The following is a 25,134-nucleotide window of genomic DNA, read 5'->3' on the forward strand; positions in this document are numbered from 1 at the left end:
AGTTTTCTCAGCTCTCCAGCAATCACCATAGGTAGACTACAGATATTACAGGTAACTAACACATAATAAATGTTCATAACATAAATGTGAACTCAATAAACTGCAACATTACATGTGGAACATGTAAACAGAAATCAGGAGCAACTTTTAAAACATAAAGTAAAAAAAACAAGAATGTATCACGACTCAGTCAAGACTTTCTGTTATGATTCAAACATGACCTTATTGTGAATGAACCAAGAGCTTATCATGAATTCAACATGTTACACATAAAGCTATTATGTTTCTCTATCTTCCTATTGGCAAGAAAAGCTACAGTAAAATCTATCTATATTGTGATATGTTGAGTCTAATGAGACGCGTTTACCCAAGTCGGCAAAACTTCTCTTTGTCCTCATCATTGTGAGTGTGACCACAACTAACCCTTCCTGTGAATCTTAGATTAAATTTATATGAAAAAGAGACATAGAGATAAAAGTAATAGTTATGAAAGTACAACAGGTGTGTGACAAGGTTCATATTAGTTGTGTGTGTTGGACAGGTGTGTGACAAGGTTCATATTAGTTGTGTGTGTTGGACAGGTGTGTGACAAGGTTGTGTGTGTTGGACAGGTGTGTGACAAGGTTCATATTAGTTGTGTGTGTTGGACAGGTGTGTGACAAGGTTCATATTAGCTGTGTGTGTTGGACAGGTGTGTGACAAGGTTCATATTAGTTGTGTGTGTTGGACAGGTGTGTGACAAGGTTCAAATCACTTATGCATTCAACAGGTTTCAGTAATTACTTACAGCAGTCCCAGGTGACACTTAACACGGTAACTAAAGTAACAATATGTTAACAATTAACATTAAAATTTAAGTTACTTCAATTACCACTTAACAGATTACCTAATAAGACCCAAGATGATGAATAAGAAGAATGAATGTCAGTACTTATAGTGACTCCAGCACCAGTGAGCAGAACAACTATGGCATTTGTAGTTTGAAGTCATCAGGGAAGCTACACTGACCATAGGAGACAGTCAGTAGTGTATTGTGAGTGTGTTACAAGAGACAGTCAGTTGTGTGTGTAGCGAGTGTGTTACAAAAGACAGTCAGTAGTGTATTGTGAGTGTGTTACAAGAGACAGTCAGTTGTGTGTGTAGTGAGTGTGTTACAAAAGACAGTCAGTAGTGTATTGTGAGTGTGTTACAAGAGACAGTCAGTGGTGTGTGTAGTGAGTGTGTTACAAAAGACAGTCAGTAATGTATTGTGAGTGTGTTACAAGAGACAGTCAGAAGAGTATGTAGTGAGTGTGTGTTACAGGAGACAGTATGTAGTGAGTGTGTGTTACAGGAGACAGTATAGAGTATGTAGTGAGTACATTACAGGGAGTTACAGTTGTCAGGTACCACCAAGCTGACACAACAAGGCACTAGTGGACAACAACAGGTGATTGTGGTGGTTGTAGTGTTGTCTATGTTCTCACCCTTTATAACATTATTGTAACAACTACATCAATCTTCCTCAAACTGCCCCATTCAACATCAAACTACCCTATTAAATTGCCCCATTCAATATCAAACTACCTATTAAGCTGCCCCATTCAATATCAATTTACCTTATTAAATTGCCCCATTCAATATCAAACTACCCATTAAACTGCCCCATCCATTATCAAACTACCCCATTAGATCTACCCTTATTCCGACACTCTGGATGTTTTATCAAGTACTACTGGTTGCAGAGCGGGTCACAAACACAAACATGAAGGCAGCCATCCCATTGTCTACTTCCCTCCGGCCCAAATCTAATAGTATTGTCATCATTGTGTATTATGAGATTCACATTTGTACTAAGAGGCACAACTTATGAGATTCATTATCGGGCAGACACCGGGGAGTCGTAGAACAGAACGGACGAGGCGTGATATGGGAGACGTCACACCAAACTCGACCTAAACTTCCGACGTGTTTTACCCACTATTGTACGTGCTGCATCCTAGTTGATGTCCTTGGCCCTCGTCTTTTGTTGATGTTGTTGTTTGCGGTTCTGTGACGATGTATTTATGGTACACGAGCATACAACACTCACATAACCTGGCTGTCTGTTACTACCTCACCCACATCACCCAAATAATACAGCAGCAGACTCCCTCCCTGGTCATTTTATCTTCAAGACATAAGTTGTTGAGGAAACTGAGTTACTGAGTTTAGCCCAAATCTATATCGTGATACAAAGTGTTTATACACGAGAGATGATGACAAATATGATAATAGTGTCCAATAATTTAGGGATATTCTCATATTAAAGGAATATTACAAGAGCATAACACGGGTTCAAGTCATGGCTTGTAAACAAAGACTCCATCATGTGAGAAAATGCGGCAACTCTGTTAAGTGACCATTATGGTTATTAGTTAAGTTCTGCTCGACTGGACCACCAAACAATTGATGTAACTGAAACATTCTTAGGCTTGTGCATTACTGAACACATTACTTTTATCTAATCTACAGTGTGACAGAGGTGAGAGAAAGGAAGGAAGGTGTAAAGGATGAAGAAGTGACACAGACAAGAGAAAAAGACCAGTTAACTTAGGGTTAGTTAGCAAGGAACACTCACTTTATGATACTATAGTATTTTGATCACCCTGTTGAGAAGAAATGCTACGACATACTGCGACCTTCTGTTAAAGGTCACGAAGCACCATACTAGGAAACTGACAAGTCCAAGAGCTACAAGGCAAGTATATCACACGTATAAGTACGACGGGAGGACGGAGACGTCGAGTTTTGCTGACAAGTACGTGAGAATATAATAATAATAATAATAATATACAGCACACAAACTGTGACATTTTCCAACATCTGATAATAATAATAATGAACACAGCTGTTAATTCCACACTGTAAAATATTAATCACCTAACCCAAGTGATGAGAAGAAAATATAATTACTCTTACACATTCTCCTACTTACTGTATAGGGGAATGTTCTCCTATTTGTAACATAAAGGTACAGAGGAATATCAAGTAAATATTAGATAAAATGTTTACGTGTCAGTCAGAGCTCAGTAATGGGCCCGACGATGGTGACCCCGGGGATATGTCTGGGGTCTCGCTCACTCACTCCCTGTTGTCGGTGGTGGTGCGGGGAGGCGTTGGGCGTGTGGCCGGAGGACGTAGAGAGGCTCGAGTGATTTGAATGAATGGGGATTGACTGGGATGGGTTGGCAGGCGTTGTGGTGGAGTGGATGAGGTTGCCATGACCACCATGGTTGATGCTGAGGGTTGACAGAGGGCTGGGAGAGTGATGCAACACGTAACTGGAATGTAAGTTTGTTGCGGAATGATTTGAGGTATTGGGCAGCTCTCCTCTCCTCCACGACGAGGCCGATGCCGTCTCCACTGATTCTAAAGAGGACAGACTATCCTTGGGTTCCCCCTCCGAGGAGGTGGAGACGGCAGGGTTACGTTGCCCCGAGTTAAGAGAAACTTCACCAGGAGGACCATGGAGGGTGAGGTCGACCAGGGTCAGTTTGGTCCCCTCTTGCCTCACCCCGGGCTCCACCACGCTCAACCCATTCACTTTCTTGCGTAGAACATTCACGAGTCGTTCCAGGCGCGTACACTGGTCGTGCAGCTGCCACCGTGAGGCTTCACTCTCTCGCAGCTGTGTACAGAGGCCCTCCATGTACTCAGCTGAGATGCGAGTGACGCCTGGAACCACAAAAAAAAATTATATTAAGAAATAAAAAGAACGCTAAAAGCACTCTTACGTTAACAAGCTGTAAACAAACCAAACTTAATCTAACATACCCAGTAACCTTAACTAACTTAAACCCAACTCAACCTTAAATAACTTGACCCAACAGCATCCTAGGTAGGGTCCAGCTACCAGAAACACGTGCTTGTCATATTTACAACCACAAAAATATTTATTTAGCCTGTAGACTTATTGTCACTCAACTCCACCCCATATAACGACCCTAATGGCAATAAGTTTCTAACGACCATCTTGGACTATCCTTCATTATGTCACTTCACTGTTTCTATGTTTTGAACCAATGTGAACTAGTACAGGTTGACAACCCTTTATCCGAAATTCCGAAAACCGAAAAGCTCTAAATACCGAAAGTTTTTTGTGGGGCTGCTCTTTCTTTCTTTCTTTCTTTCTTTCTTTCTTTTTTTTACAGGGATTATTAGCCCACCCAGGCACAGATCACTGACCCACATCGGGCCTGGGGGGGGGGGAATGTAATAGTAATAATAATTATAATAAATAATTATTCATAGTAAATAAAAAATTTAATAAAAATACACCAAAATAAAATAATAATGATTACAATAATAATAATAATAAAAAAATATAATAATAAAATTATTAATAATAATAACAATAATACTGTAATAATAAAATAATAATACAGTTAAGAAATACAAGAATGAAAAAAAGATCAAAAGTGAGAAACATGACCTAGACCTATGAATTATTATTATTATTGTTATTGTTATTATTTTTATTATATTTTCGCCCTCCAGGCCCCAATGTGGGTCAGTGATCTGTGCCCGGGTGGGCTAATACACATTAAAAAAGAAAAAAAAAGAAAAAAACTTCTGAAAACCGAAAAATTCCGAAAACCGAAATGCCTCTGGCCCCAAGGATTTCGGATAAAGGATTGTCAACCTGTACAATGATTTTACTGAATAAATATCTATCTACAGACACTAACATTCCAAATTACCAGTACAGTACTTCACAATGGATAGTTTTAATTCTCGGCCTGTCAACACAAACCTTTTATGATGGGATGAACTGACTGCTGTAGAATGCAAATACGTACACATACCATACTATTACTCCCCTCTCTTGTAGTTCAGTGTAATATTTTCTTCATTATAATTTTATAATTATTATCCTCCTCCATCATCATCACCACTACCATCATCATGAGCAAATACTCGCACACATTTTGCCATCATTCAATACAATAAATTTATCAGAGATTTATTATAATGTTACCCTTCCACATCATCAGTCATCACCAACACATCAACCACCTCAAATACACAAATAAAAAATGATGACTCAAGCAAGATTAGTCTCAGTAACTGTAAATTATGAAGAAATTATATCAATGATGATAAAAGCCAAGGTTCTCGTGCGCCACAACAGACGTAACACATACCCGGTGCGTTCCCTGCCGCACTGCCTTCCCCGCCCTCATGCAGAGTGTGGTGGATGGTCGTTGCCAGGCGTAGAGTGCGTAGTTCATCCTCTAGGGTGGCAAGCTGGGCCAGCGTGGCGGCCTCTCTGTCACCAAGGGACCTCTGCTCCAATCCCTGGCCAGCCATACACTTCCCAATACAACAACTCTTATGATTTTCCCAGTTTTTAACTTCAATCTTTATGACACAATTACTGATATTTTCTTTTTAAATATTTGTTTCTGTTTTTATTTTTTTTAAGGAATTGTTTCCAAAATAAGAGGATGACAATAAACAAAACCTAAAGATAAATATTTCATAACTTAAAAAAACTAAATTATCATATAATCTTGTAATTACTACAATAACGACAAAAGTATTTAAAATTATCACAAATTAAAAGCTACTGTACACAACCATAATGTTTTAGCTCAAAAAGACTTTAATGCTGTACAGTACAGTCCACCATGCACGGACACAAGTGGTGAAAGAACCCGTCCCAGGAAGCACCACACATGCACACCACAGCCGCCCACATGCTTGGCAGAAAACCAGTGAGACGGGAGAAGCAGAGACCAGCCAGCCAGTCAATACTGCGGCCCAGGCGGGGAAAGGAATGAAAAATTTTGTGTCAGAATTTCACTACAAAGAAAGTTTTCAGATTTTTACTACTAAATTAGTTATACTCATGAAGAGGAATAAACAAAATATAGCAAATTCTGTTACGTAATGATAAATAAATCTCAAACACTGATACTGTACTGTACTGTATATGGAGACAGAACATAACCAATACTTCCCCCTTTTGTGGCTGATAACACAGTATACAGTACTGTACTGCCATGATAAAACCCTCAGGAGAATGACTCATTCCTTAACTACCATCTAGACTATAGCACCATGATACAGGCAGTCCCTGATATACAAAGATCCTATTTACAAAAATCTGAATTTATGGAATAATTCCCATGTTTCAGTTCATGTAAGAAAAAAATCCAAAGTTCTAAAATTCATTTGCTTTTTCATAATTTTTTCATTGCACTGAATGATGCTGAGGTGTTGACACAGGCATCTCATGGCTTCCCATACTGGACCTGGTCAGTTTACAAAGACAATTACAGTAAACTAAACTCAAAAATACAGTATTGTACTATACGGTATTAACCCCTTGTGTACAGGGTCCTCTCTGCTTAATAAAATTGTCTTGCATCCCCACACTGAAGGGGTTAAGAGTGGTTAACTAAGCTATAATAAAATACTTGTAGTACAGGAGGCCCCCAAATTCGCAGGGGCTAGGTTCTCAAAATGGCCGCGAATCGCCAAATCTGTGGATAACATTTGCGGACAGGGCGGGCGGGCGGGCGGGCAGGCGGGGAGGGGGGTTACATTTTTACTTGTGTATAGGTTCTCAAAATGGCCGCGAATCGCCAAATCTGCGGATAACATTTGCGGACAGGGCGGGCGGGCGGGCGGGCAGGCGGGGAGGGGGGTTACATTTTTACTTGTGTATAAAGAAGTGTACAGTTGTACCCCGCTTAACGCGGTCAATTGAACCCACAGGGTACCGCGTTAAGTGAAAACCGCGTTAAGTGAACAACAGAACATATGGGATTAATTCCAATAGAGACTGGCCCGACCCCCAAACTCCACTTTTTGACGACACACAACTATGTTGTAGTAAAAATGTTATCTTAACTTTATGATGGTATGCACACACAATTAATAATTAAGAGAAATATCAATAATATTAGGTTTTTTAACACTTACATTAGTAGTAAAGATGGCTGGGCACACGGGGATGGGGGGTTGGTTCCGAGGCAGAGGGCAGATTATTGGCCCTCACCTAAATCACTTGTATCACTATCCACCACAGAGGCTTGCAAGGCCTCTTTGTCAAACCCCTCAAAGTCCATATAAGTCCATATCCTCACTATAATTATCACTATCACTGACTTGGGCCGGCTGTGGTGGGTGAAGAACTCGGTAATGTTTTGATGACTGGGCGACCTTGTGCGCATCGTGCCCACGCCACTTCCCACGTAGATGAACCGCGTTAAGTGAAAGTTCGGTTCTGGCGAGGCACCGCGTATATGAGAAATCGCGTTAAGTGAAACCGCGTTAAGCGGGGTACAACTGTATATTCCCTTTGGGGGGGTTACATTTTTACTTGTGTACAAAGAAGTGTATATTCCCTTTATGTGTTTGCCCTTAGGACAATTATTTATTTTACCTGTAGTATTGTATATGTGTGTGTGTGTAGACACACACACACACACACACAAAACACATACAGTACAAATAAATAATAATTGGAAAATCCTCTCACAAATAATCAGAAACAAATTTATTAAAATTGTGACCATCTACACTCTAGTCCATGCTCTATTGATAAAGTACAGAGTACTGTAATAGAGAGGGGACTTGAGGGTAGACTGTCACATTTTTAATAAATTTGTTTCGGATTATTTGTGACAGGATTTTCCAATTATTATTTATATGTATGTGTTTTGTGTATCTCTACACACACACACACACACATGCACATATTTACAATACAGGTAAAGGAAATGACTGTCTCTAGAACGAATGGCTCCCTGTCTCCAGCCGCGAAAATGCCAGCAACTTTAAAACTACCCACAGACATTCTTGGGTACATCCAGGGTATCATCCGTGAATAATAGAGGTCCACGAAGTAAAAATCCGTGAACTTGGGGGTCCCCTGCATATTGTTTTAGTCATGACATCTCACATGATTGCTATGTGAAGTAGTGGCAAGATGCTGACCTAAGATGTATCCACTGTGGGAACACTGATGTTCTTAGTATCTCTGAGTTTTATCTGATATCAATGGAAAGAATAAAATATTAAATGTATTAGTTTAGTATTTCTTCTTCAGATAAAATCTCATCCAAAATCAAATCCAGTGAAAGCAAAACATCTCAAAATGTATATACTATACTATACAGTCAGTAAAATAAGTATTAGCCACCCCAAGGTAGATGAAATAGAAAATGAGCGACAACAACCAACTGGCGCCAATAACAGGTATACATTAACAGTTTACGCACCATGTTTAAAATTGTTACACAGGGCAGGTGGTCGATCCTTTTTTATATTGACTGTACAGTGTATACAGTGCAACAGACTTACTGTTGGTGCACCACTACAAAATTAAAACCACACGTCTTGGGTGGGCCTCACAATCTCACACTGCATCACAACAGATTCTCAATAAGTTTAAAGCATTGTGTTTTCTTGTACAGTAAGTATAAATTTATTTCTGTACTGCATGCTCAATATTATGTTTATTATTGACTTAAGCTATGTACAGCAAAATTTGTCATTAACATGTTGTATAACATTTTAAGACATTTTGGGTGAGCTTGTCTTTCTTGCCTACCTCTTTATCATCTCGTATGCTTATAATTTAATGTGAGGTGGATGAAGGAATAAACAAACTCAAAGAAAGGAGGAATATAATCGAGAAAAATGATGCAAGAAAATTCAACAAAGCAGCTGCAAGGGGCAAATACAACAAGCAAAAATATCTACATAAAGTTGCTGCCATCCTTAACTTGCACACTTGACATATACAGTACAGTACAGTGACCTTCTCATAACCATAGTAAGTTACAACACTGAACTGATGATACAAAGTGTACTGTACCGACTACAACCTACCATTAGCTTCGTTTCACTCCTAACAGGCCAACACTAGACCTCTTGACCTCACCTACACAGTATTTTGCCTATCTAACTTTTTATTGTTTTTTGTTCCAGACTTTTGCCTTCAACCACACACAACCTGACTTCAACCACACACAATCTACCTTCAACCACACACAATCTACCTTCAACCACACAACCAAAAGCCCTTTTTATCAACTGTCCATGTGGCAGGTGCTCCTTATAACCTTACCACTTGAGTGCTTCCCTCCACTACACTCTCCGGGGAGTGTTACACCTCACATGTTATTCCAACCCTTCACCCCCGTTCCTTGTCCATACTGTATACAGAATACTGTACTGTACTGTACAGTACTATAGTATGTACCTCCACTGTCTATATAGACCATATGTGCTGAATCAATGTAAAGCTGCATAAAAATTTGTATTGAATAATTATCAATCTATCCATCTACCTATCTACTATCTATCTACTGTATATATTTATCGTTCTAATGCTATTATATTTGCAGGAAAATGCAGTAACCTTAACAGCAGTGACAGCTTCTCTTAAGGTGAGCAAACATGTTTATGTGTTCATCATGTAGAGTGTTGGTGTACAGCAGTGAACATGCAGATGACGACAACATTCTCTCACTAGTTCAAACAATATCTAACAACCACCTCCACATAAAAGAAAATTCCTCAAAGTTTATCAATTTAAATGTACCGTAGCAGGTTCTGAATGTGACTACATTTATTCAGTTTTCATTTTTTTTTCAAATTACGTAAAGTTTGTAATGGTGCAGAAGAAGCACTAACTACAAGACACTGAGGAGGAGGAGACATTAAGACATTTTCTGTATGAGTTACCACTAGTGTCCTCTACATACAGTAAGCCAGCAGTCTGTGTGTTCACCAGTGTTGATGGTGTATACTTAAAAGGCTGTCCCAACACGTGCCAAGTACAATACCTGGGTGTAGGCTGGAGGGGCCGAGGTATAGGCAGCGCCCGCAGATGCCGACGTGGGTGAATAATCGCTGGACCTACGGTGACGCCTCTCGCTGCGTCTGGGAGAACTGGTGCAGCTGCTGTTGCCTCCCGATGGAAGATCCTGAAGCAAGTTTAGCATATATAGTATATAAAATTTACATAATTTAGTGTACAATATCTACATAATTTAGTGTAAAATATCTAAATAATAGAGTATATAATACCTACATAATTTAGTGTACAGCATAATATCTACATAATTTAGTGTAAAATATCTAAATAATAGAGTATATAATACCCACATAATTTAGTGTACAGCATAATATCTACACAATTTGGTATATAACACCTACATAATTTACACTACACCATCTCTATAGGTGGACAAAAATAACTTCCTCAGGAAGGTACTGAAAAACTGCGCCACAAATTCGCACTAACTCTTGAATGTTTGTTTTACTTCTTAAATACAAAATAAGGAAAATATTGTTGTTTATGTACAGTCCACTCCACTTATAAGCCACACAAACTGGCAACCTCACACTTCACTGGGTCCATCCCTCCCCCACCTCCCTAAACATACAAACCAGGCAATAATTGGTGGTCAGCCAAGGTGTAAAGTCAACATTTACCCTCGAACACTTTAGTATGGATAGGTTTTAGAAACAGAAAGAAAATATATTTTTTAAGTAAATGTGTTCGGGGTAAGCAGGGCTGTGGAGTCGGAGTCGGAGAGTCGGAGGAAATTTCGGCTTGTGGAGTCGGAGTCGGTAAAATTGTCCAGACTCCGACTCCGACTCCGACTGAAGCTATTCTGTTCCTAAGAACAAATATATGAACTCAGGCATATTCATTGCAGTGATTCCACTGATCCCACTAATTTTCTTAAATTATTAAAAGAATTTATTTCCATTTTATAAGCATTATTATGAATTTATTGTAGCAGGCACAGTATAGCACTATAATTTTGGACGATAGTCTCTTCTTTACCATTTGAAATTTTGAATTATATCAAATTTTGTTTCGTTGAAAACTGCACAGAGGCTCTCAGCTACAAAACAATTAGCTACAACCTGTTTTTGGTGAGATTAAGGCAAATTTAATTTAATAACTTAATCATGTAAGGTTTATCCATTTTCCTTAATAAGGTATTCATTTCTTTAATGTACATAAATATATAACTTTACTTTAAAAGGAATTGTAGGATCATCATTTAGATCCACATCAGATTATGAGCTTAAACAAAATTCATATGCTGAGATCGAACTTTTAGATATACATGTAAATGGTGTTTTCTAGTTAATATCTTGAATTCTTAATAAATTTATTTTTCTTTTGATTGAAACTTTGAAAGTCAAGCCTATCATCTTTTTGTAGTTCTTAAATATCGTCCAGATCATTAATAAAGCTGTAGCAGTATAGCCACGGTGTTTTACTTTTTACCTATGCAGGTTACAACATACAAATTACAATTAGGATGGTAGAAATAGTTGTTACAAATAGGCCAAGGAGTCGGAGTCGGAGTCGGAAGCATAAAAATTTGAGGAGTCGGGGTCGGAGTCGGAGTCGAAGGTTTTGTCTTCGACTCCACAGCCCTGGGGGTAAGCATTAACTTTACAAAGATCCTGAATCTGTGTCGAGGAATACCTATATACTGACATTTTGAGCAAAATTATTTTGCTCACCAGTAATAATAAGCAAAGTTTTAACCCGCTACAACAAGAGCTGAAGAATATAATCATCTGCCCAAAACACTGGGGTCAGGTTCCTTGAAACACCCGTGTAAACCAACCATGCATCAAAAACTGTGTTGTAGGAGGGTTGACTGTACTGGACCTGCATTGTCTATGCACATACTGAATCAGAGGAAACTGTTATAACCATTTTACTGAATAAAACTGAACTGAAGTGAACACAAACCACCACCAAGTAAGGTTCAACATACTTGTTCGGCAGCATCCACATTGCTGGGGGGGCCGCCACTTCCTCGAGGTGAGAGGCTGAGTCGGTCCATCATGGTTCTGCTGTGCGTTAGGGCAGCATCGCGCTCTTCATTGGCCAGCTTGATTCTCGACATCATGGCCTCATCTCGTACCTTCTGAGCAGCGTGGATCTGACCGACCATTTCTGAAATATACAAGGAATAAATATCTGGACAGCACAGGTGTGAGTGGTATGTGAGGTGCTGGTGGTGGGTGACGCTGGGTTGTGTGAAGAAAACAGGGAAAAATCAGATAGATATTTGAACTTTGCTGTGGAGGGAATCTGTGATGTCTAAGGATCCCTCTCGGTCCCCATATATGCAAAAATGTAATGTCAGGACCATGGAACTTCTACTGATGATGGCCACCGTCCTTACAGCTAACTTCCACTGATGATGGCCACCGTCCTAACAGCTAACTTCCACTGATGATGGCCACCGTCCTTACAGCTAACTTCCACTGATGATGGCCACCGTCCTTACAGCTAACTTCCACTGATGATGACCACCGTCCCTACAGCTAACTTCCACTGATGATGGCCACCGTCCCTACAGCTAACTTCCACTGATGATGGCCACCGTCCTTACAGCTAACTTCCAATGATGATGGCCACCGTCCTTACAGCTAATTTCCACTGATGATGACCACCGTCCTTACAGCTAACTTCTACAGATGATGGCCATTATCCCTACAGCTAACTTCCACTGATGATGACCACTGTTCTTATAACTAACTTACACTGATGATGACCATTGTTCTTATAGCTAACTTCTGCTGATGATGGCCACCACTTAAGAGTTTACTGTTAACAGAAAATAGAAGATGGATCTATTGCTAGATGCATATGGTCATAAAACAATAATAATGATGATTAAGAGATGAGCAGTGTGTTTACAAAACACTAATAAACTAATCTTCCTTAAATAAAAGATAAAGTCTCCCTAGATGGTAATGACTGAGAATATTATAGCAAGTAACAATGTTGATACAATAATCCTGGTTCTCACTTACAAGACCCAAGACCTACCTGCTATGGCTCCAGGCTGAAGACCACTCTCAGTGTAAGAGTCTAGTGAGGCCTTCAACACCTGTATCTCCATCTTGGCTTGGTGTAGTTCTGCCATTAATTTTCTGTTATTAGCCTTGGTAGCATTAAGTTCTGCCACTAATGTCTGGATAAACCTCCACTGAACTTCTAAAGCATTTATTTCTTCAGACTCCCCTTCACTCTGTCCACTCTCTTTAATGTTATCCATGAAGCCGCTCTCTTTACCCGACACACTCAACCGCGATCTGTGTTTCGTCACCTTCTTTTTTGGGGAGTACGTGAGACTGGCAGAACACCTCTGGGCCTGTGTTATGCATGGTTCGCTCATGTGTCTGCTCATGTCCTGGCTTCTGCGCACTGGCTCGTGGTCCTCGCGGGGGAGCGGCAAGCTGCTGTAATCTATGGCACCCGTCAGCTTACACTTCTGTTGTCCCAGAAACACGGAGTTCTCGAGGTGGCTCACACCAGTCTGGCACGTGATGTAGTGGCTGTTGTTCGACAACACATTTTCAGAGCTGGTCTGATCGAGGGAGTGAGGCGCGAGCAAGTAAGGGATGGCACTGTAAGAGGGAGAGCTGCCGAGAGGAAAGTTCCCGTTGAGGCTGGACTGTTGGGAGCTGCCATTGACTCTGGGGGTGGCGGGGAGGCTGTAGGAATGCTGCTGCGTTTTTTTGTGGTGTTTACCATGATGGTGATGAGGACCGTTGTGACGCGACGAACTCCTACGATGGGAAGAAGGACTACTGTCTTCTTCTGTTTCACTGTTGGAAGGACAAACCAAACTTCATAAACTTATAAGAGACAATACTGTATTTAGGAACTTGGAGATGGATTCAACTGTATGTTTAAAATTGTCTCAGTTCAAAAATTTTGTAAAGTACTGATTGCCTGAACTTAATTAAAAATTACAAATTTCTGTAAATTTTGCAACTATTTTACTGAATTAAACAAAACCATGAAAGTTATTAATTACAAGTTTTTAATTGTGCACAAGATTGGCCGCATAACATCTAAAATTATTAAACAAGTATTCCAAATATGGCAACTAACTTGTTGAAATATAAAGCAGATATTCACACTACACAAGGAACACATCAAAACCATTCCCATACTGTACACACTTGAACCATGTGTGACCAGTTGGTAACAAACCTGTCACTGTGTGTGCTGCGTAGCCGAGTTATGGGGGACAGCGGTAAATCTCGGTGGGTGGCAGAGTCGAGGGACGGCGCTCGCTGCATACCGTGAGACCCTCGACTGTTTCTGCTATTAATAAGACGACAACAGTGAAAATACATGAGCCTGGTGGAGAATAATTAAGTACAGTAAACCCTCGATAACTTGGCATTTGATAACTCGGAATTTCATATAACTCGGCAAGGACGGAGCCCCATATGTGCCCAGTTATCGAGGGTTTACTGTATTACTTAAGAAGAATATGTAAAGACGAAAGCTTCAATGATGAACCAAATTAGCAATAAAATACATACCCCACACTTGTGTGATATTCAAGCACTATGGATAACTTACATTATTCTTAATCATTAAGATTTCATAATACAAATATCCATTTATATCCATTTAGCTTTTGTAAAATTGTTTTTGTACCCTTATATGAGGCATAATATGACATTGTTAATACATCAGAGGTGAGTTAGAAGTCAGTCAACTGATGACTCTGTGCCCTTGACGTGTGAAGTGTTAGCTCAGTTCTATTACCAGGGAGAGGGTGAATGAGGTGTGTCTGTCCTTATGTGTACAGATATGACCTCTCTGATGGGTCAAGGACCCACACTAACATTTATGTAAACCATTTTACCAGACAGTTGTTAAAGGGTTGGACAATCTTTCTCATCAAGGTCCTGTACTAAAACAACTCTTAAACCTTCTCACCTGAGGGCAGGAGCACACCGTCTTACCATAACACTCACAAAATTCCAAAAAAGTGTCATTTAAAAAACATACACCACGACGCTGACCAAGGTGCTGCCACACTACACCAGTCACCAGCCTCTCAGTGTCTGATGGTGAAGAGCGTGAGGAGAGAGGCCAACGGTACAGTACTCACGTGTGGTGGTGCTCGTGGCCGTTGGTGTGAGGCGTGGCAGGCAGGTGTCGGGCAGTGGGCGGGTGTTTAGGAGTGGAGCTGAGGGATAGTGACGAAGATTTACGTGGGCGTGGGACAGGGGGGGTTGACACTCGGGGTGCTAGCAAGCCGTCCCTAGAAGGAGCAAGTCGTTAAGAAAACAAAGGTCAAGTAACTCAAAAAAGAAAAACTATTACTAAATAAAAAACAGTAAAGCCAATCAAAAACCACAAACAACCCGTCAAAAACAAACACAGAAAATAAACCAAGAGACCAAAGTGTGCGGCTAGTAAAATGAGGGAGAGATGATGTAGTGACCAAACCCCCTCCCCGAGCACACTGGGATAACTATCCAATAACATGCTGGATATAATTTACATGATGAAGAAATTACTTGAAGATTAGACACCCCAGTTTATTTCACCTGACGATTAAATACCCTAATACTACCTGGTGGGGGTCGGGTTGGGTTAGGTTAGCTTAGATTAGATAAGGATGGTTAATCTTATGGTGAAACAAGCTGAGGGGACTAATCCTCAGATAACCTACTACATCCGTTGATAAGTCACTAATCCAGTCTACTACTTCTTACATCGTCATGACCGAAGATGCGTAACACAATAAAACACCCTCCCAGCAACCCCCCACGTCCTCCTCACAAAATACAACAGAGTGGTCAGTATACATAGGAATAAATCCTTCACTTAAATTTTGTCACGTCGATTTTAGATATACAGTGAACCCTCACTTATTAATTCAACCCACGGCCGAAAGTGAGAACGCGTAAAGTGAACAACATAACATATGGGATTAATTGAAATAGAGACCGGCCCCAAACTCCACTTTTCAGACACAATACTACGTTGTAGTAAAAATAACTTCTTAATTTTATGATGGTATGCACACACAATTAATAATTAAGAGAAATATCAATAATATTAGGTTTTTAACACTTACATTAGTAGAAAAGATGGCTGGGCACACGGGGATGGGGGGTTGGTTCCGAGGCAGAGGGCAGATTATTGGCCCTCACCTGTATCACTTGTATCAATTGTATCACTATCCACCACAGAGGCTTGCAGGGCCTCTTTGTCAAACCCCTCAAAGTCCATATAAGTCCATATCCTCACTATCATTATCACTATCACTGACTTGGGCCGGCTGTGGTGGGTGGCGGGTGAAGAACTCGGTAATGTTTTGATGACTGGGCGACCTTGTGTGCACCCTGCTCGCACTGCTCTCCGCGTAAAGGGGTACACGCACCGCGGAAAGTGAGCATTCCGGTTTCGGCAGGGTACCGCGTAAACGCGGAAACGCGTAATGTGGGACCGCGTAAAGCGAGGGTTGACTGTACAAGAGAACACAAACTTACACATATTTCCCACTAAAGAACTAGCTTAAGGTGAAAGCTTAGCGTAGAGATAAATAATTTTGTAATTGTTATAAAGTTGATGGATAGAAATTATGTGAATATAACTTTGCTTTTAAAACTAGAACTGTGGGAGTGGGTGTGTGGGAGTATGTAGGAATGGGTTTGTGGGAATGGGTGTGGGAGTGAGTTTAAGAATGTGTCTGTGAAAATGCATGTGTAAGAATGATTGTGTGAGAGTAAGTGAGTGTGTGATTGACTGTGTGAGAATAAGTGAGTGAGTGTGTATGTGAGAGAGTGTACTGTAATGGACAACCAAAGGCAAGGAAAAAGGCAAAAAACAATCGGTGCATCAGAAAAACACAAACAGAGCAAAAGTGGGATGCAAGATGAATATACATTAAAAAAATCCACACAAAGATGTCCAGAGTTACGTGTGAAACAAAAACGGTAGTGCATCAAACAAACAAAGACGTACCTTATTGTACCTTTGTTTCACTACAACACTGGTCCTGTGACTTGATTTGTGTTAAATACCAAAACAGAAACTTACGATGTACGAGAAAAACACGACGAGAAACTTCCGACGAAATTTGTATGTGTTTAATGAACGTTCTTAAAGTGATCCAAATGGAAAACACGCACACACTGTCCTATAAAATTAATAATGAACAAGCTTTATGGTTAAATTATTATTAATGCGCATCAAATGACATTCTTACCTTCAAAATCATTATAGTGTACACAAGTGATCAACAAGAAACCAAACTTACAACTCTCTACTGCCAATGAATCAACTCTGACAGCTCCTGGTGGTGATATTCTCAACTACTGCTCTAATACAATCTTCGCTGTATCCCATGTACAGGGTGTGTCATAGGTCAGGCACCATATTGGACAGGGTAAATATAATATGGTATTATGCAACAACCTATGACATGTCCAGTACAGTATGGAAGGTCCAACCTATGACACACCCTGTACACTATACAGTATGGTGCATGACCTATAACACACCCTAATCATCATACACACACAGTAATAAAAGGTACTGTATGTAGGTTATGTATCTAAGCTACTGTGCCAAGTAGCAACCTTGTATATAAGCTACTGTGCCGAGCAGCACCTATGTATATAATTACGTGGCAACGCTGCACGTGTTATGTGGCAACATTGCCACATAACACGTGCAGCGTTGCCACGTAATTATATACATAGGTGCTACTCGGCACAGTAGCTTATATACAAGGTTGCTACTCGGCACAGTAGCTTAGATACATAACCTACACTGTACTGTACATATCTCCACCTCCTCCATTAACAACAACATTAACATTAACAACACAGTACAAAATGTTAACCACAGAATCCTAAAAGTGACTTTGTGAAGACAGTGACCAAGGTTACATAATATTACTGACACAAACCCCACACATAAAATGGACAATATAATGGGTCAAACTTAAGACCTGATGCTCACCACACCATCTACACAGATGTCCAGCTTTTAATTAATATTTCCCGTATATAATACAGTATTGTAAATAAATGTTGATGTAAGACGATGAACAGTGTTTCCAGTGATCAGGTTGTGGCCGCCTTTACTCCGGTTTAACTCCAGCTCACCAACCACCATCACTGCAATTCTTCCAACAATCAGCCATTATTTTCCAAGATATCCAATTATAATATAGAGTTGAGATAGCTTGATATCACTGTGAATACACCCTGAGCACTCTGCTGGTAGTGGGGATCTATTAGAGTTGAGATGACTTGCTACCACACTGACCACACTATGAAAATATCCCAGATAAATAAACATTATAGTGAGTGTGAACCAGAAGGAACAAGATGAACACTATGACTGTTTCTCTCTCTTTCTCCTCTGATTCCCCACAATAACAAATTGAAGCCTTACAAACCACTCCAGATTTACAACAGTAGTGTGAGTCAACTGGTTCACCACAAGCACCAACACCTGTACTGTACACATTACTGTCATCTATACCTATACACACATTAATGTCATCAAAACCTGTACACATGTTACTGTCATCAATACCTGTACACATGTTACTGTCATCAATACCTGTACACACATTATTGCCATCAATACCTGTACACATGTTACTGCCATCAATACCTGTACTGTACACATATTAGTTATTATTATTATGAGATGGAAGACGAAAAAATTACAGTGCTTCATATCCTCACACAGAACCTCCACAACTGTCTGAGTACATCTTAAAATCTCCCGACAAAATAAAACGGATGAAATTATGAGAGTGAACCAATGACATCTGATACTAAATATACTCAAGGTGCTCCTCAAGTCACTCATCAAGGATCTAGGGTCAAAAAGTTGTAAAGTAACATATAAGTTAAGCTAAAAAAAAAAAAAAAGATTCCCATATGCATAAGAACCCTTCAGGTCAATACACACACAATAAACTGTAGACAAAGACTCCTTATTAGGCTTTACAACAGTTAACCAATATATACTGTACCATAACCAGTATATTCATTTATCCATCTATCCAGCCATTAATCCTTGTACAATATCTATCTATCCATCCAATAATCCATTTATAATATCTTATCTATTCACCTAATCATCCATTGATCCATCTCTATCTCGGTACAATATGATAAAATAAAGGAGTGAGCCCCCACGACCACAGCTCACAGCACCCTAGAAGCCACACAAACAACGTAATCACCATATGGTGCCATCCATCGCCAACAACACTCAGGATCAGCGATCAACCTATCTTATTTACCTCACGTGACACAAGTCATACAAGGGGGGGAATGGGGGATGGGATCCACACGGGCTCAAATCACACGTAAGTTTCGTCCCCTAGCCTAAGCAGTCTGAAGTTTTAACACCCTGAAACTATCTGGTGTGGGGGTGAGGGGGGGAGGGGAGGGGTTATCTAAAGGTGATGCATAAGAGGTAAAATTGTGAATGGTCTCGTTTGTGATCTCTTCACTATAACACACTACACAACAGTCACCATCACATACTACACAAGTCACCATCACATACTACACAAGTCAACATCACATACTACATAAGTCACCATCACACACTACACAACAGTCACCATCACATACTACACAACGGTCACCATCATATACTACATAAGTCACTGTCACATACTACACAACAGTCACCCTCACACAAGTCGCCAACAAACTCACGTGAGGCTGGAGGGCGGGGAGGCCAGGTGAAGCTGCGCGAGGTCTTCCATCTCGTCCTGAAGGTAACATCCACGACATGGGTAATAGCCCTCTACGGCAGACCTGTGGAACAATACAGTGAGTACCTCAAACTGACACATGGGAATATAAACACATTAACACTCATGACATTCATTATAAACGCCTCAAACTGACACAAAGGAAAATATAAACACCATACCTTAACACTAGAGCTATTAATTCTATTGTATATAAAGACACGATGTTGCTATAAGAAGAGAATCATTTCCACAACATCAATGAGAATTATAAAACTTGTCAGATTTTATTGATGGAGGTTATAAATGATGAGTCTACTGTATTGCTTTAATCCACTACAGTATTAGAATATATTAATTACATTTATACCCACACTAACCCACAAGACACAACGTACGGTGGGCAGAACACATCACAACACATCCTCCCATACTGCAACAAATATACAACAAACCTCAACACATCCTCACACACCAAAACAAACCTCAACACATCCTCACACACCAAAACAAACCTCAACACATCCTCACACACCAAAACAAACCTCAACACATCCTCACACACCAAAACAAACCTCAACACATCCTCACACACCACAGCACATCCCACCCTATACAAAGTCTTCCGATACTCCCTCCAGCCTCACTGTCAATAAAGTAATCAGCGCACTGACCCACAGGCACTAAACTCCAGGATTAACTCAACGTAAGTCTTTATCACCAAATTAACTTTATCACTTCAGTCTCCTCACCAACTGTAAAGCACCCAACTTAATATAAAAATCATCTAAAATCTATCATTGTTTTTTAATTACAAAACATATAACAAACTAGACCTTATCATTTTCCAAGATCAAATCATGTATTGTACTATCAGTAACAGGATTAATAGACTGATTAAACCAGTGGTTCCTAAATCTACGAGCACACCACTGACGACCCAAGTCTGTTCTGTATTGGAAGACACTGAACCAGTTCGTGCTTTGGATACAAATTTGTCGAGTGTCCAGCAATTGTAGCGTTTTGATTCCTTTTTCAATGACAGACAGACAGGAGAGAACAATCTTTTAGGGTACTTGTCACCTTCCAGACCAAGACATGAAGCATATTGAATGTGAGGGGAGACCTGAGATATGCTCTGCCTGATGTAGTACCAACAATTATTAGTTACAGTATTTAGTTGGCCAAAATCAGTTTCAGCCTTCCTACTGAAGTGCATAAAACTTAAATGTCTCTCATTTATATCTCTGTCTTTGTAATTATGGACAGATTATTTTTATATATTACAGTATTTTTGTTTGTTTATAAATTGTGTTGATACAGTTGAATGTAATATGAATACTAAATTTGACGACATTGGTTTTTCCGTTACAGCTGTACTCCCGAGGCTCAATGAATACAGTACACTGAAGTTAGGGTTTTTTAACTTTGGATAATTACAATTGAAGGTACAATAATTACTGATTTACTTGACGACTAGAGTGGCAGTGAGACAAAAAAGGTTACGAACCACTGGATTAATCTATACACATTCACTAGACCAACACATGAATTAACACTGACATACACATTCATAACAAACATCAGCTCAAAGTAAACAATAATAAACAATATAAAACAGATACCATAAATGTGTAAAAACAAAATGTAAATAATAAACTCTTAACTTTCTTTAACTTACACGAGGAAACTTATTTTTTCTGTTTTACTGGAGGCCATAGTGTTGGGCGATACACTCAACATACTATACTGTCTCCGTCACACACAACTTCACTCAGTTAAAACATGACATTATAGAGTCCTTTTGTAGTCTACGTCAGAACGCAGAACTAATAAGCTAATCTTCCTATACAGTGATGCGTCCTGTCAACAACAATACTGTGTGAACACCCAACAGCCACGACACTCGGGATGGGCACTATCAAGTTGCTGATAGCTCGATGCCTCCAACCCAAGGACTAGGAGTGGTTACGTAAGACACACCACAGCACACACTCAGTCATTCACCACACACACGCACACAAACACACAAGCCATGGAACAAATTTTTGCGCCATGACAGACCATATGAATGAGGTGAACAGAATTGTTTATAGAATATTTCTAATTAAGGATTACCTGAAGATTTAGACACTCAAACTTATTTCACCTGAAGATTAAACACCCTAGTGCTACCTGATTGAGTTAGGTTAGGTTAATTAGGTTATGTTAGATTAATATTAGGTTTGATTATGTTAGGTCAGGTTATTTTGTTAGGTTAGAGTCTGTTAGGTTAGTGTTAGATTAGATAATATTAGGTTATGTTATGTAAAGTTAGTGTTAGATTAGTGTTAGATTAGCTTAGCTTAGGTTAGGTTAGGTTAGGTTAGGTCAGGTCAGGTCATTAGAGTGATTAATCTTAAGATAAAATAAGGTGGGGCTAATCTTCACAATATCAATAATTATGTACATCTTGTAAAATAAAAAACAACCAATTAAATTACATAATGAAGTCACAGAGGAAGTTTCAGCAAGTACTGTAGCCTAGTACGGTAGGTCAGGTTACAGGACAGGCCAGGTTCAGTGGTTCACCATACAAAACTGGTTAGACTCCTTCACTGCCACACTCCACTCACTCAGTAAAGTTAGCCTACTACAGTATACTCATCATCACCATCATGACCATTTTACAGCCATACGGTTATTGAGGTGATAAAGTGGCAAGACCAGTGCCAACTGACCATTTAACATGTACACAATGTGCACCACTCTTGTAATTTTCAGTTTCGCAGCAAAATTCACAGTACGAGTTAGGAGCAAATGTGGGGATCCAACTGTATGCAGGTGTCCTCCAGTATTAGAAGAGGCTGCATTCCTGGAAATGAATTTGATAAGTGAAAAATGTACTGGAAGAACTTGTGTATTATTGGGGGGAGGTAAACTGTTGGTCAATTGGAAGGTTTTCACACAAAGTTCACCACTATATGTCCTGTAAAAATAATACTGTAGTACAGTATAGAATAAATACATTGAAAAGAATGATCATCGTGCAGTTGTGTAAAAGCATCTCTGTACATCCTGGGTGACCACGTGACAGCTGAAATTTTAAATAATTTAAAGAAAAGAGGCATCAAAATGAGACTATCATTTAAATAAACTTTTGTTTAAAGGGCAAAAATATATCAACTGATACCTGCACTCTATTAGTCGTTCTTTTTCTCTACCATAAAAAAATTAATCCCATCGCTGCCAACTTATATATAAATAGATCACCTAAAGAATCCCAACCCCAGCTTATTTCACCTAAACATTAACCACCTTAATGCTAACCTAACCTAACCCAAACTAGCCTAACTTAACCTAACCTAGCTGAACTTAACCTAACCTTAATTCAAACTTAACCTAGCCTAGCCTAAACTAAACTAATCTAATCTAACCACATGCCCCCAAATAGTGTTAGGGTGGTTAATCTTTAGATGAAATAAGCAGGGGGAAACATTCTTCAGGTGATCAATATAAACAGCAAATTTAATTCCTACACTAAAAAAAACAAACTTACTGGCATTTGGTCTCAAAATTACAGTAAATAAAATAACAGACTTATACTGAAATTCGTTTATTCATCAATATTACAAAACATTAAAAAATTTATAATACTGTATATACTTCTGAACCTATACTGTATACGTATATATAAACTTAATTAGCTTATTTTTAATTTTCATTCTATTATTTTAACAGAGATATCAAACAGTACCGTTTTATGGCCGTTGACACCAGTTAGTCACCTCTCAACAGGCCTTCAGTGACTAATCTCTCTTATTTCACCCTTTTCTCTCCATTTATCTGTTATTTGTTGATATATTTCACTCCTGTTGTGGGATTAAGAACAACTGGTAGCTAATAGAACCGTTTGAATAACCCGTTAAGGTCAATACATTTAACAGGGTGACCATTGCTCTACTTAATTCCCTCCTCTCATTTATCTCTCTCATTTCACTCTTTCTGTTGTTTTTTTCCATCATAACTATTACCTAAGATTAAACCATAACTGTTATAACGGTAAAAACAACAGAAACATCACCATAACCGTTTAAAATCCCCGTTAACGACAATAGTTACGAGGGAAAAATTGACTCCCCCACCAAGACTCTCTACTCAATACCACACACACACACCTCTCACTTGTCTCACTCATTTCACCCCTTTATCTCCCTCAATTCTCATTATCTCCCCTCACCTTGGTCTCCTAGGGCCATGATGGTGATGCTGGGTTAGGTCTCCAGGTATATACGGCCTCCATGGAGTCTCCTTAGAGGTTAAAAGAGAAGGGAGGTATGAGACAGACAACCACCTCCTTCAGTCTTGTTTGTTGTGATTTTCTGACCAACAGTGATGAGTCTCCATCTGTTGCCTGCTGTACACACTAATGCTGTTTTGGGCTGTTATTTATGCTGTTTTTGTTGTTATTTTGATTGTGTTGACACTGTGTTGCTATTATCTGAGCTGTAATTACTTTAACTTGGTTGTGGTTCTTCAAGGAAATGTATAACCTGTAATATTATCCTGCCCGCTGATCAAACTAATGCTGTTTGAGCTGTTTTTGCTGTTATTTCTGCAGTTGTAATACTGTTTTCCTGTTATCTGATCTGTTGTGTTACTAAGATTTCACCATATTGCTTTAACTTGACCTTGCTTTAAGAGAAAAATTTATACATTTACATAATTTCATCATTTAACACTTAAAGACTCTATACCCCCAGCTTATTTATTAAGATTAACTTAACCTAACCTAACCCTAACCTAACTTAGCCTAACCTCACCCCCAAACAGTGTTAGGTTAGTTAATATTTGTTACTATATTATAACCTTTATTGTCCAGTGTTAGTACAGGAGAAATGTGTAGTTACACTGGATAACACCTTCTCACATGTGTTCCGGTCAAGGACTCGAACTCATGACATAATAGTGAGAGATACTCCCTGTATTATCAACACTTGCTATTTCAGCTGTTTAACTGTTATTTCAGCTTTTTGTACTGTTATTTCGGCTGTTTTACTGTTGTTTCGGCACGTTTTACCGTTGTTTCGGCTGTTTTATGTTATTTCTGATATTTTTACTGCTATTGCAGATCTTTTTACTGTTATTTCGGCTATTTTAGTGTTTTTTCGGCCCTTTTTACTGTTGTTTCGGCTATTTTATATTATTTCGACTATTTTTACTGGTATTTTGGCTGTTTGTACTGTTAAATGGACTGTTGTATTGCAGTATTTTGACCGTGCTATTAAGGATATCCAAGAGTACAATAATAACAAGGAAGAAGAACCACAAGTTGATCAACGATTCTCAACATGGCTTCAAAAGTGGGCCTTCATATCTAACAAATCTACAGCATTAAACATTCTTTTCAACTGTTTTCGAATCAGTGGATAACGGGCACGATTATGAAGTGGTATACCTCGACGTAAGCAAAGCCTTCGACTGAGTCCCCCACGAGAGAGTAATACGAAAAATAGAGTGGAATTGGAGAAGATATTCTAAAATGAATTAGGGCGTGGTTACAGGACAGGAAACGGCGAGG

General features: G+C 39.3%; 1 protein-coding gene across 4 annotated transcripts; it reads right to left on the reverse strand.

Moving 5' to 3' along the window:
• Positions 1-599: 599 nt before the first annotated feature.
• LOC121853228 lies at positions 600-23,947 on the reverse strand. Of its 4 annotated transcripts, none has more exons than XM_042347254.1 (10): positions 23,794-23,947; positions 22,295-22,428; positions 19,537-19,638; positions 14,943-15,095; positions 14,027-14,137; positions 12,854-13,635; positions 11,790-11,971; positions 9,825-9,965; positions 5,166-5,334; positions 600-3,696 (listed from the first exon to the last, which is right to left on the reverse strand). In XM_042347254.1, exons 3-10 carry the CDS (start codon positions 19,584-19,586, stop codon positions 3,041-3,043), a joined length of 2,244 nt encoding a protein of 747 aa, XP_042203188.1. In that variant the 5' UTR covers positions 19,587-19,638; positions 22,295-22,428; positions 23,794-23,947; the 3' UTR covers positions 600-3,040. The 4 variants fall into 4 exon arrangements, with proteins under 4 accessions (XP_042203188.1, XP_042203171.1, XP_042203179.1 ...); XM_042347237.1 differs by having other exon boundaries at positions 14,027-14,140; XM_042347245.1 differs by lacking the exon at positions 22,295-22,428 and having other exon boundaries at positions 14,027-14,140.
• Positions 23,948-25,134: the final 1,187 nt, after the last annotated feature.

The sequence above is a fragment of the Homarus americanus genome, unplaced genomic scaffold, assembly GCF_018991925.1.
Source record: "Homarus americanus isolate GMGI-L3 unplaced genomic scaffold, GMGI_Hamer_2.0 scaffold50564, whole genome shotgun sequence".
NCBI classification, from domain to species: Eukaryota; Metazoa; Arthropoda; class Malacostraca; order Decapoda; family Nephropidae; genus Homarus; species Homarus americanus.